Consider the following 19947-nt stretch of genomic DNA (forward strand, 5'->3'; position numbering starts at 1 on the left):
TGGTCACTTTTGGAACGAATTATGGCCTTCAAACGGCCTAAGAAACCGTCACACGCTGCCCGAATGTTGCTCTGCTGTATTTTGCCCATTTCCGGCGAAGCGCTTGCACGAGGTGATTGACACTTTGGTATTTCTTAGTGCCAACCTTGCTTTCCAAAATACTCCAGACACAATAGTCCAACGGATTGGTATCCGGAGATTTTGGTGGACATTGTGTGCTGGAAATGAAACGAGGAACCTCATTTTGTAACCATTCTTAGGTGGCGCGTGCTGAGTGCGATGGTGCTAAGCCCTGTTGGAATGGTGAAAAAAAAGGTCTGCGGCCAAAATGTTTGTTTATGGCGCCCCCACACCATCACCATTGAGTTCTGCTGGCCAACCGAAGGTGCACATTTTCAGATGACCTCTTTGGCAAGTAAACACGATAATTTTGTTTGTTTACAAACTGCTGGACAACGAATGTATTCTCATCGGAGAGAGAGAAACCAAATTCGGCAGTTCACCACTTTCGGCCAAGCGAAGCAACTCTTTAGCTCTATTTTCTTTATGTTGCGTTGTAAGTTCTTACACTTTGTGGAATTTTAATGGCTTTACCCCGATCTCATTTTTCAATATTTGCCGAATGGAAAATTGCGATATGTTCAGCTCACGAGCTATTTTTCAGGCACTGCGACGCGGGTTTCTATCAAGACGCTTCTTTACTGTTCGAACCATTTCTGCTGATGTTGCTGTTTTCTTCCGTCCACTTCCTTGACGTCGGGGTACTATACCACTATCACGGTGGTGGAGCGATGGTACGAGACACAAAACATTTATTCACATTTAAATGCTGGAGTGTTCTTACGATAGACACTTGTGGTTTTCCAGTCAAATATAACGAAATCACACTATCACGCTTGAATTCCAGCACAAATAAATTTTTTCTGGAAAATTCTCACCAAATGCTTTTATACGCGACGAGTGGCTTAGAAATGACAGCAGTTTGAAGTTGGTTGTAGTTTTTACATCTCACCCTGTATATACTTTATGGGGTCTACGACGATTATTTAGGGATGTTACAAACGGAATTGTAAAGTTAATATACCCTCCTTTTCCCTATAATAAATATCCCGGCTCATATATTCGGATCTGAAAGACTAGTAAAAATAGAATTAGTAATTATACATACAAACACGCAATAAAACATACTCTCCAACACATACATATTGTGGTACCAATATCCCAGCATATTATCCAGCTTCCTCATTAGTATGGACCAGAGGAAGTATGCCAAAAAAAGAGCATGACTCGAACAAAATCTTGTGTCATTCTATGGCAAAAACATTCAAAATAGCTTCTGTGTTTAAAATTCATTAAAGATAAAGAGATAACAAACAATTAACAGAGACATTAAGAAAATATAAGAATGACTTCATTACCATTCAGGTCATGGCGAATGACAATGAATGCCTATTTTATTTACATACAAATTTTAAAGTGCATAAAAGTATTCATAGAACAGCTATTAACATTCAGCTGAATAATTGTAATTTAAATGCGAAAATAAATGTATTATGTCTGGCGAAAATGAGTATAAGATGGGATGGGTTACACAGAAGGTTATTTTTAAATCTTTGGTGGATTCCATGCCGGCAGCTGATTTGCTGATTCGGACCTCTCTAATAGCGTTATAATAAAGCCATATAGCTTATGGGCAAACTTTAAGCTAGCTGAAGCAAAATTATAGTATGTTGAAGCAAAACCATTATTCGTTCATTTCATTCATTCATTTAAAATGTTAGCGGTTTTAAATTCCAAAAACAGCAAGGAAAGGTCAAAAGTCGGGCGGGGTCGAACACATAAGATACTCTACACCACTGTGCGTAATTAGTAGAGCTCTCGTAACAAAAAAAAATTATTGGAAATTTATTTGAATGAGTATCATGGCTTTAGAGTAGTCACAATTTGTCGATTTTCAATAAATTTGACGGAGGTTTTTACCTCTAGTAGCAAATAACATTGCTGTGCAGTGCAACTTCGATAAGAATTATATTAAACAAGTAAAACCATTTGGAACAAATTTGGAAATTTTCAAAAAATTAAATCCGTTAAAAATTCTGTTCAAACCTTAAAAATACCGAATTTAGCCGTTAGATTGGGATCCTACATAGGCATTGTTTGTCATAAGCCATTACCATATTCAAATTCGAAACTTGAAATAAACGGTGAATAATGTAGCTAAAATAATCAAAATACCGTATATAGGGAGGTACCGTTATATCGGAGCTATACGAAGACCTGGACCTACATAGACAATTTTCTGTCATAGGCTTTAGCATTCATTACGAACTTCAAATACGACATCTCAAACAATTTCGGTGAGTATTGTACCTAAAATCGTCAAAATACCGAATATAGGGAGGTACTGATAATTTTCAATTTTCTGTCACAGACTGTAGTTCCCATTACGAACTCTAAATACGTAATTTGAAACTACTCCGGTAAATAATGAAAGTAAAATTATAAATATACCGAATATTGAGAGTTACCGTTATATGGGGGCTATATGAAAATGTTGACCTGCACAGACAATTTTCTGTCATAGGCTGTAATATCTATTACAAACTTCAAATACTAAATTTGAAACAATTCCGGTGAAAAATGTTGCTAAAATCATCAAAATACCGAAAATAGGGAGGTACCATTATATGGGGGCTATACAAAGACTTGGACCTGCACAGACAATTTTCTGTCATAGGCTGTAATATCTATTACGAACTTCAAATACCAAATTTTGAAACCATTTCCGTGGAAAGTGTTGCTTAAATCACCAAAATACAGAAAATAGGGAGGCATCGTTATATGGGGGATATACCAAAACGTTGCACTACATGGCCCATTTTCAATACTAAAAGTCCTGCGGGCATAATATACATTTTAGTAAAATTTTATCAACCAACTTCATTTCGTTCGGAAGCTGGAGTGATTCCCACAGACGAAAAGACAGATAGACGGAAGGGCATCGCTAAATCGTCATAGAATTTTATGCTGATCAAGAATATATATACTTTGTGGAGTCTAAAATGTATAGTTCGAGGTGTTACATAATGACAAACTTAATATATCCTCCATACTATGGTGGAGGGTATAAAAATATTTATTGTAGCAATTGTACCGGACCGAATTTCGCCAAATTGAAAAACTCGGTTGAATGTATAAAAATATTCAATTCGGGCTGATATAACATATATGGTAAGCAATAACCCTAAAATCGGATGAAGATGTATATCGAAGCTATATAAATATCTGAACCGAATTTGAAGTACATGCTTCGAAGCTGAATTTGGTCGGAAGTACTAAAATTCAGTCCATTTGGGCTGATTTTAGCCATTTGGTGCACAATAAATCTTAAATTGGAAAATTAGCAATATCCAAATCTGATCCGATCTCAATAAAATTTGACAGAGGTATTGCTGAGCTGTATCTGATATCTGGTTCCAAAGATCATTGTTGTGTAGTGCATATTATGCATTTGAGGGACATCGGATAAAACTTTATATGGGAGTTACAGCTATTTTTAAACAGATTTTCACCAAGTTTGAAGTACTTGTTTCTAAGATGAATCCAGTCGCAATAGCCAATTTCAGCCCGTTTGGTATTATTATTGGTATTATTGATATTAGATATTTGGTGCATAAAAAAACTGATATCGGATAAAGATATATATGGGAGCTATATCCTAATCTGAACCGATCTCGATAAAATTTGACATACGTATTTTCGAGCAGTGTATGATGCCCGGTATCAAATATCATTGTTGTGGAGTGCATATTACGCATATTTGCATATTTCAATAGAGTTCGACCTTGGGCCAAACTCATATTGTTTCATTTCAATAGGATAATATATGCGTCCTGCATTTTGTTCACAAAAATACATGGACAGACGGACTGACATGCATAAATCGACTCAGAAAGTGATTCTATGATGATCCTTAAAAGTAATCATAGGTCTATCTCGCTTGCTTCGCCAAGTTGCACACATATGATTACAAGAGACTACATATCTTATTCTACCACTCAGCATTCGAAAATTTCTACTTTAATTTATATTTCCATATATAACACGTGCATTTTCAATTTATCATGCTTTAACGGGTTTCAAATTTCACCATTGTATATGACATGCAAAATATACATCAACCTATTATCTCGTTATACGTTATTTACATATATTTACAAAAATCCAATTAGTCACTGCATCTGATAAAACTCGAAATTTTAACGCTTTTCTTCAGTTCAAAGCAAACGAAAGGGATTGGATTATCTCAAAATTCCAGTCTGCAGAATATATGTCATTAAAAGTTCATTAATCAATAAGAAGTGCTACATAAGTGCACTCAAGGAGTCACTGCAAATAAATAAATGAATATGACACATCTCATTTACATATGTAGGTAAATACAGTAAGTACATATGTATGTGCGTGCATGGAAACAGAAGGGAATATAAAATTAAAGGTGAACTTTAAGATATTCTTTTAATTAAAGTGATTACATTTTACAGCCTTGGGAATTTATCAACTGTATTGTCAATCATGAAGTGAAATGAAAGAGAACCAGATAGATATTTCATAAATTAATTTAAATCAGTTGTGTAATAACTAACGGTACAAAAAACGGTGATTTATACCACATAGAGTTAGAAGGCAATAGAATTTACGTGGTAAAATTAAGAAAGTAAAGTCATTTCAAATTTATATATCCATCTCTGTATTGTTGTAATATACCTTGTCAAATTTCACTGAATAAAAACCGGTTCCATGTTCCCATGTAAACATATGAGTTGCTGAGAGGTACAAATTCTTACACAGAGTTGGATATATTATTATTATTATTATTATTATTTATTATTATTTATTATTAGTATATTATTATATTATTATTATTATTATTATTATTATTCTTATTATTATTATATATTATTCTTATTATTATATTATATTATTATTATTATTATTATTATTATATTATTATATATTATGATTATTTATTATTATATTATTCTTATTATTATTATTATTATTATTATTATTATATTATATTATTATTATTATTATTATTATTCTTATTATTATTTATTATTATTATTATTATTATTATTATTATTATTATTATTATTATTATTATATTATTATATTATTATTATTATTATTATTATTATTATTATTATTATTATTTATTATTATTATATTATTATTATTATTATTATTATATATTATTATTATTATTATTCTATTATTATTATGTATTATTATTATTATTATTATTATATATTATTATTATTATTATATATTATTATTATATATTATTATTATTATTATTATTATATTATTATTATTATTATATTATTATTATATTATTATTATTATTATTATTATTATTATTATTATTATATTATTATATTATATTATTATTATTATTATTATATTATTATTATTATTATTATTATTATTATTATTATTATTATTATTATTATTATATTCTTATTATTATTATTATTACTATTATTAGAGTTAGGTCTGGTGCAAAAATGACCGCCAAGTTGTCAAAGTCTTGAATAATGATTCTCGTAATTGTTAGAACCTAGTTTTTTTTGAAACAAGTTTAAAGTTGGAATATATCAACTCACTCTTTATGTTACCTCCCCACTGTTACTACAAAGAGAATAATTACCTAAGAGAATAAACTTGGAAGATTCTTCCCTTTTGGATTTTTATACCTTCCACCTTCCGCTTATAACACCTCGAAGTATACATTTTAGACACCACGAAATATATTAAAAATTGATAATATTTTACTCAGATGTATTTTAGCTCTTCAGGACTTTTGATATTGAGAATGGTCCATGTAGGTCCATGTTTTGGTATAGGCCACATATAACTGTACCGACAGATTTAAGGTTTTTTAGGAGTCTAAGTCACAATTTCAAAACGAATATTCTATAAATTGGGAGTATGCGTTTCCAATATTTAAGAAACATCCTTGTAAAGAACTGTTTATATAGGTCCAAGTTTCGTTTAAGTTAAGAGTATATATTCGGTATTTTGATGATTAGTGTAACAATTTTCACCGGAATAGTATAAAAATTGGTATTTAGAATAATAGGCACCACCTTTCCTTCCGAAAATTGGCAGTGACATGGAGAAGGAAGCGAGATAGACCCTTAGTTACTTTTAAGGATCTTCATAGAATCACTTTCTGAGTCTATTTGTGCATATCAGTCAGTCCGTCTGTCCATGTATTCTTAAAAACAAAATGCAGGTCGTATTTATTATCCGATTTAGACGAAATTTTCCAAACATCCGATTTTGTAAGAACCGATTTTCACAAATTTAACATACTTATTTCTAGGATCAATTTGGTCGTGCCAAATTTCATCCCGTTTGGACTAATATTACACTTTTGGAGCACAATGAAAAAGGCAAATCGGATGAAGATATATATAGGAGCTATATCCAAATCTGAACCGATCTCGATAAAAATTGGGAAAGGTATTTCTGTACTGTATTTCATATATTTCCAAAATATCTTTGTCACAGGGTGCGGACGACAAAAATATATAGTCAGATGAACAATATATATGGGAGTTATAGTTAAATCTGAACCGATTTCGATCAAGTTTGGCACACTTATTCCCAGACTTAATTTGGCCATATATGCAAAATTCCATACTATTTGGACTGCTTTTTGGCGCACAATAAAAGGCAAGTCGGACCAAGATATATATGGGACCTATATATAAAATTTGACCGATTATAGGGTTCCTCCTTGGGTCAAACAAATGACTTAAGCAAAATTTCATCTAGATCGGGCAATAAATGTGACCTGTACTTTGTTTACAAAAATGCAGGGACAGACGGACGGACATACATAAATCGACTCAGAATGTGATTCTATGCAAATCGTCCAAAAGAACTATGGGTCTATCTCGTTTCCAATTGCCTGTTACAAACAAGTGCACAAAAACATAATAATAACCAGTAAAGAAAGTCTTAAAGTCGGGCGGGGCCGACTTTATGATATCCTACACCACTTTGCTAATTTAGTAGAGCTCCACATAACAATTAAAAGTTCAATCATACACGCTATGATTATAATTATAATTTAAAGTTCAAAGGACTAAATATGCCGAAGCATTTGTATCTTTTAAATTCGGAATTGTATTGCAAATTTGGTGCACAATTAATTTGAAATCGGATAAAGATATATATATGAGTGCTATATCCAAATTTGAACCGATCTCGATAAAATTTGGCAAAGATATTTCTGAGCTGTATTTCATATATTTCCCTGAATATCGTTGTTATGGAGTGCATACTACGGTTGTGGGTAACAAATATAACAAATCGGATGAATAATATATATGGAAGCTATAGCTAAATCTGAACCGATCTTCACCAAATTTGACATACTAGCTTCTAGACTCAATTCGGTCGTAAGTGCCAAATTCCATCCCATTTGGACAAATATTAGACGTTTGGTGCACAATAAAAGGTAAATCGGACGAAGTTATATATGGAAGCTATATCCAAATCTTAACCGATCTCGATAAAATTTAGAAAGTGTATTTCTGAGCTGTATTTCATGTATTTCCCTAAAATATTGTTGTTGTAGAGTGCATATTACGGCGGCGGTGGACAAAAATAACAAATCGGATGAACAATATATATGGGAGCTATAGCTTTATCTGAACCGATTTCGATCAAATTTGACATACTTATTTTCAGGCCTAATTAGGTTGTATGTGCAAAATTTCATACTGTTCGGGCTTATATTACACGTTTGGTGCACAATAAAGGCAAATCGGACGAAGATATATATGGGAGCTATATCTAAATTTTTACCGATTATCTCCAATTTCAATAGGGTTCGTCCTTGGGCCAAACAAATGATTTGTGCAAAATTTCATCTGGATAGGGCAATAAATGCGAACTGTACTTTGTTTACAAAAATATATGGACATACGGACAAACGGACGGACATGCATAAATCGACACAGAATGTGATTCTATGCAGATCATCAAAAGGAACTATGGGTCTATCACGTTTCCTTTTGCCTGTTACAAACAAATGCACAAAGACATAATACCCTGACCACCTTGTGGTGTAGGGTATAAATATCGCGGGAAAATATACCAATAATAAAGTGAATATCATTTGTCAATTTTTTTAAATTTTTGTCATATTTTTATCGCATGCGATTTTTTCAATTTGACCTAAAATTTTGAATTGTAAATTTTCTGGATTCTAACACCCCCCAACACTAAGTTTTGAGGGTATTACATGCATGGTTGGGGTCAGAATTAAAGCCTATTGTTCTTAAGATGTACATTTTGAGGTGCAAATGGACTAAAAAAATTATTTTTTTTTTATAATTTTGTAGTCGCTCTATAGGCCACAATTGAAAACTAATCGACATGGAATTTCGCATCAGAAGAGAGTTAAAGACAGGGAAGAAGTCTAGCATTTTGTATGACTATAAAATGGACCACAATTTTCGTGTGAAATTGTTTTGATTACTTAACAACACTACGGAGTGCGTAAATATTGGCCAAATTCTCCGGATCAAAAAACTAAGAGTAACCTCTGGGCGTGGCTCTTTGACATTATTTTAAAACCGAAATTTTCCAAAATGGATTTTGATATAAGGGGGCTTCGAACATATTGTAGTGTTGTAGGGTATCACATGGTCAGCCACGCACGGCTATATCCTTTGCTTACTTGTTTTGAAACAAGTTTAAAGTTGGAATATATCAACTCACTCTTTATGTTACCTTCCCACTGTTACCTTCAAACTTGTTCAGAGAATAAACTTTTGGGTTTTTATACTTTCCACCTTCCGCTTATAACACCTAGAAGTATAATTTTCAGACAGCACGAAATATATAAAAAATTAGTAATATTTTACTCAGATATGTTTTAGGTCTTCAGGACTTTTGATATTGAGAATGGGTTATTTAGGTCCATGTTTTGGCATAGGCCGCATATGACTGTACTGACAGATTTAAGGTTTTTTAGGACTTTTGATTCAAAATTTCAAAACGAATATGCTGTAAATTAGGTGTACGCCTTTCCAGTATTTAAGAAACATCCTTGTAGAGAACTGTTTATATAGATCCAAGTTTCGTTTAAGTTAAGAGTATATATTCGGTATTTTGATGGTTAGTGTAACAATTTTCACCGGAATAGTTTAAATATTGGTATTTAGAATAATAGCCACCACCTTTCCTGCAGAAGGTCCACGCTTTGGTATAGGCCACATATAACTGTACCTAAAGATATTGGGCATTTTGATGATTTTTGTTAAACATCTCACCGCAGTTGTTTCAAATTTGGTATTTGAAATTTTTAATGTGTACTGCCTCCGATGATAGATAATTGCTTATACAGGTCCAAATTTTCGTGTAGCCCCAATATAACGATACCTCCCAATATTCGGCATTTGGATAATTTTAGTTTAATTTTTCAAGAGAATTATCTTATACTTGGTATTTAGAGTTCCTAATAGGCACCTCATTCTGTGGAGGTTAACTCTAAAGGTCCACATTTTTGTACAGCCCCTTTTTTAAATTACAGCTAAATTTTTCAACGGTTTTATTTATTTCCAAATGTGGAGGCTATAAAAAGGTCGCCTGGCCGAACTTAGCTGCTTTTTGTGCCCTACTCCACATAGTGGTAAGGATATTATATCTTTGTGCATTGGTTTGTAACATGGATAAGGAAGCGAGATAGACCCATAGTTACATTTGAGGATCTTTATAGAATCACTTTCTGAGTCGGTTTATTTATTTATTTATTTATGTTTCCATTTTGTGTATCGCGGCTCCGATACATATTTTTTAATATAATCCTTCTCGAAGTGATATCATGCATTTTATAGCAATTTTATTTTGTATAAAAGATTCGATTCATAATGTGAAACCAAATTATAACTGCTCTGAAGCCAAATGTTGATAGGTGGAATGATCTAAAATTCAAATAAACTCTTTTGTTACTTTTTTTTTGTATAAAATACAACATTTTTGGGAAATTGAAATTGATAACAGAAAATATAACATTTTTTTCCAGAGAGTTAAGTAGTTTTACCCTCTAGAAAAGAAGTTGGTGGGTGGTGGGAGGTATACTGTTCTTTGGGAAAATTTGATTAGGAATTCGAAACATCGATTATTTATTTAAATTATCTTTCAAAATAATTTATAGCGAAATTCAAAACCAAACTCAACCCGACCGAATCATCAAAATATCGTAAGGTAACGTTATATGGAGGTTACACGCAAACGTGGACCTATCTAGACAATATTTTACCAAAGGGATTAGTATATTCCGGAAAATTTCATTGACAATTTTAATGAAATCAATAGAATGCCGTATAACCGGAGGTATGGTCATACACGAGAAAATCGAGAGATTGTTTCCCATTACAAACTTCAAAATATCATAGAGTTTTTTTTTAATCTAATTAAAGGTGGGAATACATAAAGCGCTTATTTGGTTGGCTCAAGTCATCGGCTGGCTTCTTTGAAAATGAACAATGGAGCCTAGGGCCAAAATGAAACTAAGTCAACCTAAAACTGCTTTGTTCTTCTACGAAGACGCCTGACAGCCTGCCAAATAAGCGCTTTATGTATTCCCACCTTAATATGACTAAAATGCAGGGCATAGGGAGGAACCGTAATAGGGAAGCTATACGAAAACTTGCACCTATTTAGACAATTTTCTGCCATAGAGAGATTGGTACCCATTACGAGTACCGAGTTTCAAACAGTTCCGATGAATAAAACTTAAGGTGAAAACACATAAAAGGATTTTTTGGCAGGCTTAAGTCATCGGCTGGCTTCTTCATAGAGGTACAAAGGAGTTTTAGGTTGACTTAGTTAGATTTTGGCCCTACGCTCCTTTGTTCTTTTCCGAAGAAGCCAGCCGTTGACTTAAGCCTGTCAAAAAAGCGTTTTATGTATTCTCACCTTACTAAACTCATCAAATTCTGGCTTTCCAGTAAAGTGTAAACGTTCTAATTAACGATGGATCACAAACGGCATATCAAACTTGATACACCATCCACAGTATCCTCTAAGAAACTTAGAGGCTAAAAAATCTAATTTGGTTTACAACCGCATCTAAAATTTCAAATCTGAATGTACAATTATATGGGGTCTATACCAAATAGAGGACATAAATTAAAAAAATTTTGTTGAGGAGAAATAACCTTTTTCTAGCTCTAGGCCTTAGCTTGCAGAATAGAAAATGGCTATGCCTAAGCGAATAACCATCATTGTTCTACTACAAATGTTTATGCCTATCCATTAACCTTAAATATTGTTAAATATTTTATCTTTATTTCAAAAGGCCGATGACAGACTTGATTCAATCGACTTTTCATTGTGTACTGATCCGTTTGAGGTGTTTCAAATGGATTGACACAATCTTTTGGTGGGGTATATAATAATATTACCCTTTTACTGAAGCAATATAAATTATATAAAAGGTTAATTAATTTCAAATTTGCGTTTCATGGCCACATCTGTATTCGTGAATTAATTGTCAAAATAAAAACTTTTGAACTCTGCAAATGTTGGCTGTGGAAATAATAAATCTTTCAACCCCTTTAACAAACAATACCACCAAAACTTGTAATGTTGTCAACAGTCGGCGTAATTTTTAATTAAATACAAATAAAATAGGCTACAGCGGTGTGGCATCATAGGCGTAGGTGATAAATGCTGGTTTTTTGACAAAATTAAACAAATATTGGATTTTTACATTCATTAATTTTCCACGCCTTTAAACTAAAATGACAAAATATCAATATTTTGTGCACAATGTCACTTGTTTAAATATGCTTGATTCTGGATTTTGCCGCCCAACAAATTTACATATTTATGTAAGTACACCCACTTCTATACTGTAAGATTACAGCATTGGCAACAGCGACCAATAAACAATTCTGGCTTTTCCTAGACTTGACGGAGGACAAAAAGGATTATGACAACATTTGGTTTTATTTGTTTTCATTTTCAAAAATACCTCCAACTGCTAAAAGGTTTATTATTATGACGGAAAAACCAATTACTCATAATTGATAGCTTCTAATTTATTCCGCTGAGTAAGAACGTCTGGTGGTTAGACATGTCGTAAATTGATTTGAATAGCCTTATGACATGAATAAAAGTGCGCAATTATTTTGATAACTTTAAATTAAAATGAATATTTAATTAGTAAAAGTTTTGTCACTACGAGGAAAAACCTTGAAATTTGTCCACCAACAAGTTAGAAAGTATCAGGCGGATTTTTCAACAGATGGGGTATATCCTTACCCTATGGACGTACACAGAAACATATTATTTTGTAAAGGAAAACAATAAATATATGACAATACATTTACAGTTTTTCGATTTAAGAAAACAGAGTGGATTTAAAAAGTCAACTCCTTTGCATATACAGGATGAGATAAAAAAAACTGCAACCAACTTCAGACTGCTGTGAACATATCGCAATTTTCCATTCGGCAAATATTGAAAAATGAGCTCGGGGTAAAGCCATTGAAATCCCAAAAAGTGCAAGAACTTACACGGAAACAGAAAGAAAATAGACTCCAAAGAGCTAAAGAGTTGCTTCGCTTGGCCGAAAGTGGTGAACCGCCGAATTTGATTTTCTCCGATGAGAAACCATTCGTTGTCCAGCAGTTTACTTGCCGGCCATGGTGAAGGTGTGGGCCGCCAAAGCAGCCGATGGTCGCTCTCCGCTCGTATTAATCGACTGTGGCATCAGAATGGCAGAATAAATGCCGAATATTATCGCGAAAATATTCTGGAGGGCACCCTAACATTTTGGCCGCAGACCTTGGACATTTCAACAGCACTAAGCACCATCGCACTCAGCACGCGCCACCCAAGAGTGGTTACAAAATGAGGTTCCTCGCCTCATTTCCAGCGCACAATAGCCACTAAATTCTCCGGATACCAATCCGTTGGACTATTGTGTCTGGAGAGTTTTGGAAAGCAGGGTTGGCACCAAAAAATACCAATGTGTCGATCACCTCAAGCAAGCGCTTCGCCGGGAATGGGCCAAAATATCGGAGAGCAACATTCGGCCAGCGTGTGACGGTTTCATAGGCCGTTTGAAGGCTATAATTGGTGCCAAAGGTGACCAATTCGAACAAATCTAAACTTATTCTAAAATTTGAGGCTATTTCCGACATTTTTTGCTTTCATTCATAAAATTTAAAAAAAAATGTTAAAAATATGGCGTCTGACTTTGTTACTGTTTTTATCTCACCCTGTATTGTGTCTTGAGTATTTTGGAAAGCAAGGTTGGCACTTAAAAATACCAAAGTGTCGATAACCTCCAGCAAGCGCTTTGCCGGCAGTGGGACAAAATGCCGCAGAGCAACATTCGGGCAGATTGCGACGGTTTCATTGGCCGTTTAAAGGCCATAATTCGTGCCAACGGTGACCAATTCGAACGATTCTAAACTTATTCTAAAATTTGATGCTATTTCCGTTTTTTTGCTTTCATCCAATAAAATATTTTTGTCTCACTCTGTATAAGTATTGGAAATTGTGACCCTTTCAGGTGAGGTACCAGAAGTGGTTGGCCGATATATATATATACCCTTTGTGGGGGAGGTACCAGAAGGAATGATCCGATCTCTACCATTTTTATAACAGATCTTGTGCTTATGGAAATATCTTGTGCTATTGGATAATATATCCATTTGACGTTTTATGATCTTCATGAATATTCAAAATGTTGACCCTTTGTGTGGGAGCTACCAGGAGGAGTGGACCGATATTGGCCATAGCCGAACTCGATTTAAGTTTGACTATAATATTACGATGTACCAAGTTTGGATCAAATCGGATACTCCCTTCGAGAGTTATCGTGAGCACCAGCCAGACAGACAGACGGACGGACATTGCTAAATCGACTCCAAATGCCGTATCAGATGATATACACCCTCTGTAGCCATATGGCTGAGAGTATAAAAATCTCAAAAAAAAAAACAGTGCGGTTATTTGTGACCTATTCCGTAAAGTCTGGGCTTAGATACCCTCCATTGTAAAAAAAATATGCATATGCATGCGAAATTTCAGAATGATATTAAATACTTCCACCGCCGCAATATGTACCATTTTAAGTACTACACAATTAAAAAAAAACATTTCTTATATTTTGTTGTGGTTTCAAGTTGTCTTTTATTTATAATATTCCAAAGAAAAAAATTTTCACATCATTATTTAATATTAATATTTATTTTTATGTTTTATTCTAAAAGCTTAAAAATTAATATTTAAATAAAATCTGTATGTCAAATTTCGATCAGGATACGAACAAATATACAATACAAGGTTCATTTCATTAATAAGGGTAAATGAAGCAAATATGTGTTGGATGATTTCAGATGAAACTTAAAATTACAGATCTATATTAATGAAAATGTTTTCCTTTAATTTACTAGAATTGTGAAACAATAAAAAACAACACCTTAAAATTAAAACCATAGGCGCTCTTTTAAAATTGGGTTTATTCAATTTTAAATTGTAATAAAAAAATAATCCATATCATATTTCTATATATTTATCAACAAAAATAAAATAGTTCAGTGGGTGATAGAAAAGGAGAATAATACACAAAAAAAAACAAATGAAATAGAAAACCGATCATGGAAACTCAAAGGTGGAATGGCAATTTGCCGGTGACAGAGTTTTGTTTTGTGTTTAGAGCATGATTTTGAACTTCACATCGGATTGCAGTTAAATTTAATTTTAGATTTCGTTATGAAAGCAATGACGTTATGTAACGAAAAGTAATGCCGTTTCCATTAATGCTAAATACCTTTTTTTTTGTAATATTTCCGTTGTTATTTATGTAATACGTGCATATGGGCGGGGTACATAAATTCATACATACATATGTATTTATATTGATTTGTGGAATTTAAGAGAAAACGGTTGAGTGGCATTTATATCTTTAACATGGGTGTTAGTCCTTGATTTCAGCATAATTATACTTCTGTTTCATTTTCATACAACAATGTGTTATTGGTTGGTTACACATACTTCTTTAACATACATTTATAAAAGTTCTAAATTTTAGTTATTTTAAAAAGTAATAACTCATTTTATTCTTGATTCGGGACAGAGAAACGAACAAACGTACTCATAACATTTCATCAGCCTTTACGCAGCGTGTTGAAAGAATTTCGTAACGGTTTTTGGATAATTGAATTTTAAACTACATTTCAGTAAGATTTTCTAGACGACAATTACTTCGAATGTGTGACACCGAAACTGAATTTATAATAGATCATCTCTCACCAAATCCTGTACCAACTGTTGCCTTTCAACTTCTTGTCGTCGTCTCCTTTCCAATTCAGCTTGCTCCACAATATTGGCAATGGGTACATGTTCCTGTTCCTCCTCCTCTTTTTGTCGTGCTGCTCTTTCTTCGGCAGCCTCTTGCTGTTTTTTGCGATGTTCGTAGTTAACCAAACGTTGACCCACCAAATATTTGTCCACCTTAATTGCTACATAAAGTTTTTTAAATTGTCTTATTTGGAAATAAATTAATGCAATGGCGCCAATAACCGAAAAGAATACTGGATAAACAAAATGAGCTATTTCCAATTGTACCCAAGGGTCGGTAAAGAATATTGGTAAAATTGAGTGAGCCAGAACGTAGGGTATGGCAAGGGCTAAGCCAAAACATGTGATAACAGGCATTGCCAGTTCAGTGATTAAAAACTTTAAATCAATTTCCCTCAAACCATCACGATATGCTCGTTCTAGTGCCCGTTTCAAATGCCAATCAGGACCCATTAGCGTCAAAGCTATGGCAATTTTCGTATACAAGACACCCAAGGCCCAGTCTTGCCATATAAAGTAGATGGGAGTTTGTAAAACACCAACACGTACCGGTATCACCACCACCAATTCCAAAAGCATGCCGAATAAGAGTGGAATAACACCCAGCATTAGAACAATAATCAAGACGGGTAGGGCATACGATGCGCCCACTTTAAGCCACTGCTTGATTTTATCCATTACGGCAGCACGTCCTTGAGGTAATAGGGTTACGGCAATGGCTATACCCCTGGTCAGCATCCAACAAAGATAAGTACCCAAGGCGGCAGTATATAATTCATGTGGACGTGGCGTTACTTCAGCACCCTGGACGGCCACTTGTGTTGTTATGCTACCCACAGACCATAGTGACATCACCTGTCGTCCTATCCATACGGGCACTGTGAGTGTTACCAATGATGCTATCACCAATGAAATACACATAAAGAATAATAGTCCGCACAGTCTTAGAGGAAACACTGTTGGTTTGTCGTACGGTTGGAACGCAACAGGCACATCTCGGTGTATAATGGCGTGATGTACTGCAGCCAAATTACGTTCGGCTTGTGGCGGCGGCGGCGGTGGAGGAGGAGGCGGTTGTGCTTGTATGGGTGGTTGTACAGGAGCAGGCTCTTCGGCAACATTATTATCTTCCGCATTATTTTGCGCGGCATTTTCAGCATTCGGTTCATCGTTGGCAACAATTTCATTGGCCGGTTGTGGTTCCAGATTGTTGGCATTGTTGTTGTTAGCATTTTCTGCATTCGCAGGTTCCGGATCAGCACCAAGTAGATAACTACGAATGCCCAATACCCAGGAAACACAAATACACCAAATTCGTAGGAGTTTCTTAAGCCAAACGCGAGTGTGTGACTGTTCGAAGAATCCAGGGAGAACGATCTAGAAAAAAAAGAAATAAAGGTAATTAAATTAGGGTAAATTAAAATTTACAATTTAAATACAGGGGGAGATATAAAAACTGCAACCAATTTCAGACTGCTGTCATTTCTAAGCCAGTCGTTCTGATTTCTTTGTATTTGGCTGGAAAACCACAAGTGGCCATCGTTAGAGCACTCCAGCATTTAAATGTGAATAAATCTTTAGTGTCTCGTACCATCGCTGACCAATTCGAACAAATCTAAACTCATTCTAAAATTTTATGCTATTTCCGACATTTTTGCTTTCATTCAATAAAATTTAAAAAAATTTGTTTGACTTTGTTTTGTTGTTTTTTATCTCACCCTGTAGGTATATAAAACAATATTGATTAAAGATCTTCGTACTAATTTGTATAATAAACTGCAATCTAAGATGGATTCAAATATGTAATGGCTAAAAATTTACTATTTAAAAAAGATAACATTAAATATGTTCGACAGAACTCGTTGTATATAATATTAATCTACTGAACCTACCTGCAGTAAAAGCAACTGCAGACTCAATTCATTGACATCTGAATCGCCTGATAAGGTGTATGGTAAAAACGTTGGCCAAATTGTCTTTAGTACACGTATCGGTATCCACAGCATCAACAATACCACCGATCCAAATATCATGGCAGATGATATTAGACGTCGAACATGCTTTAGAATGGGTAAATGTATCATTTCCTGAAATTCAAAAAAAATTAGAAAATTTAATAAATATAAAAAAATAAAGAATTTAATAGTTACTAACTTGAATGGGACTAAAGTCAGGATCATTTAAATTCCTCAAAAACCACAATACCCCAGGACGAAGAACTTCTCGCAGTAATGAAATGAAGGCGGCAAAATAATACACAAACACCATACCAAACATCCAATGAACGAATAGAGATGTTCCAGGTGCAGCTGTGAAGCTAGTCTTGCGATCCTTTAACCTAAAATATAAATTTTATTTAATATTTAATTTCATTTCAAAATATTCCGTACTTACGTAGCATCGAATAGAGGCAATGAACATATATCCAACCACCATCCACATACCAATGGTAAAACACCAATCTCCACCACGGAAAGCAGTGACACCTTTACCACAATATAACACAAACCAATAAGACTGCGTACTCTTCGCATATGGAATGCCCTTGCCAGACAATGTAAAACGACCAATATAATGCCAATGAAACAATAGCCAAATAAAGTTGTTATTAAACCATGGAAATGTAATAGTGGCTTCTCCGGGTCCATGAGATCTAGTGAACTTAATATAAAGTGGCCAATACAATATGGACAAAAAGCAAAGGCAAATATTAGCATTGTATTGAGGGAGACAATCCAAAACACATGTTCCAAGAACACCAAGGATCCATCCAAACCCAATAAACGTTCCCAAGTCAATTCCTCCGCTGCCCGATCCCATTCCATTGGATTCCAATTGGGTTCATCATTGTCGTTTTCGGCGGGGTTAGCAGCATTATTGTTGTTATTACGATTTGCAGCCAGAGCAGGAGGCAGCTGGGGACCAAATTCCAAAGGAGGGTCGCCCTCGTTTTCAACTGGATCAGCAACCGCAGGAGCATTATTGTTCATAGGCTCTACTACAGGTGGCGCCTCAGCATTATTTACCCTCCCATCTGCGATGTCATTGTTGTTATTAGCAACATCTCCCTCCGCTGCCGCTTCCGCTGGGACAGCTGGAGCCCCATTGCCTTCTATTTGAGCATTTGCCACATTGTCCTGTCCCTCATCTCCTGCATTAGCATTAGCTCCACCTCCATCCGGCGGAAGATTCAGTTCTACCTCATCGTCAGCATCATTGTTTGCCCCTGCTCCAGGAGCATCATCCCTTTCCAACCAATCCGGTCCACCTCCCAGCAATATCTGCTCTCGCAACCACACCAATCCAATAAACGATAACAGTGTGCACGTCACTACAAAGCAGCCTCGAAATACATCTGAAGCAAGATTTTCCGTTGAAAAAATATCGAAAGGCAAGGACAATATCATATCAAATGACGATGCTCGGAACAAATAGCGATATGTCCGATATGCAGACAACGGCACTACCACAAACCAAGCCAAACCCACAAGGGAGTAGTGGGCCCAAGATTTTGCCGCTTTCATTATGGCCGACAACAAACCTCCAGCAACATCCCGCAACGGTAAGACCCGTGGCATATCAGGCGAGTAGATGGGTTGGAAGCTAAATCGATGGCCACATAGCTCACAGTATTCCTTATGTGAATAGCGCATCCACTGCATCAGGCAATCCTGGTGTATGTATTTTATACTGCCCGTGCAAACACATGGGTAGAACAGAGGACGATCCGACGAGGCTTCACAACGACAAACGCGACAAATGTCGCCTTGAGATAAATCGTCCATTGTGTATTTGTAATGAAGCAGATGTCTATAATCTGTTCTCTACAACATTGGTAGCAACATGGATATGGTTTATCCAAAAAGCTATCAACGAATTCACAGCAATTTTTTACGCGTTTTTCCTCCAAAAAAAAATAAAACTTTTTCTCGAAAAATGTACTTCGACTTTACCACAGAGCAAGCAATTAAACAATTGCAACACGTCAATTTCGCTCGATAGCAGCTGTTTTGATTCTCAGTTATTGGTTTTGTTTTTTTTTCTTTCACGAACTGTCACCTGCGTCAAACGCTCAAAACAAACAATTCATTGCAGTTCATTCACATTCTAATTGAACGACGTCATTATTAGAATTTAGTATTTTGTTTAAAGGAATTTATTAATGCATATTTACTGCTGTATTATCTATTTATTTACTGGATTCTTTAAATTTGCGTAATTTATTTGACATATGCATTTTGCTGCAAAGAGTGATATAAGGAAATAATGTAGATGGCGCTAATTCACATATAATCAATGTTGCCATCTAGCAGGTTGTTCCATCGACATAGTTGCTGGCGCAATGAACTGTCAAACCTTTTTTGGAAGTTAAAATGTTTAATGAAAAATTATTGAAATTTGTAAAAACAGTTTAAAATGCATTTCATAACAACCCCAGTTTGCTTTGTATAATAAAACATAGCATAATAAAAATCTATTATTTTTTGACAAAATATTTAAAAAATTTTGACATATCAATGTTCCCAAGCGTGGATGCATCTA

The 19947-nt window shown here is 34.6% G+C and overlaps 1 protein-coding gene across 1 annotated transcript; it reads right to left on the minus strand.

Annotated features, from left to right (window-relative positions):
- Positions 1–14549: 14549 nt before the first annotated feature.
- LOC101901242 (E3 ubiquitin-protein ligase MARCHF6) lies at positions 14550–19592 on the minus strand. The gene is made up of 4 exons (XM_005179010.4): positions 17800–19592; positions 17560–17743; positions 17298–17492; positions 14550–16782 (listed from the first exon to the last, which is right to left on the minus strand). The coding sequence occupies exons 1-4, from the start codon at positions 19188–19190 to the stop codon at positions 15337–15339; spliced, it is 3216 nt and encodes a 1071-aa protein (XP_005179067.2). The 5' UTR covers positions 19191–19592; the 3' UTR covers positions 14550–15336.
- Positions 19593–19947: the final 355 nt, after the last annotated feature.

The sequence above is a fragment of the Musca domestica genome, unplaced genomic scaffold, assembly GCF_030504385.1.
Source record: "Musca domestica strain aabys unplaced genomic scaffold, Musca_domestica.polishedcontigs.V.1.1 206, whole genome shotgun sequence".
Lineage (NCBI taxonomy): Eukaryota > Metazoa > Arthropoda > Insecta > Diptera > Muscidae > Musca > Musca domestica.

What these genes read in the sequence shown, in the direction of transcription:
- LOC101901242 (XM_005179010.4), bottom strand. Translation starts at nt 19,190, where the DNA reads ATGGACGATTTATCTCAAGGCGACATTTGTCGCGTTTGTCGTTGTGAA. An exon ending in CTGACTTTAGTCCCATTCAA is followed by an intron (nt 17,493 to 17,559) that starts GTTAGTAACTAT and finishes TTTGAATTTCAG; the next exon opens with GAAATGATACATTTACCCAT. An exon ending in TGCAGTTGCTTTTACTGCAG is followed by an intron (nt 16,783 to 17,297) that starts GTAGGTTCAGTA and finishes TTTTTTTTCTAG; the next exon opens with ATCGTTCTCCCTGGATTCTT.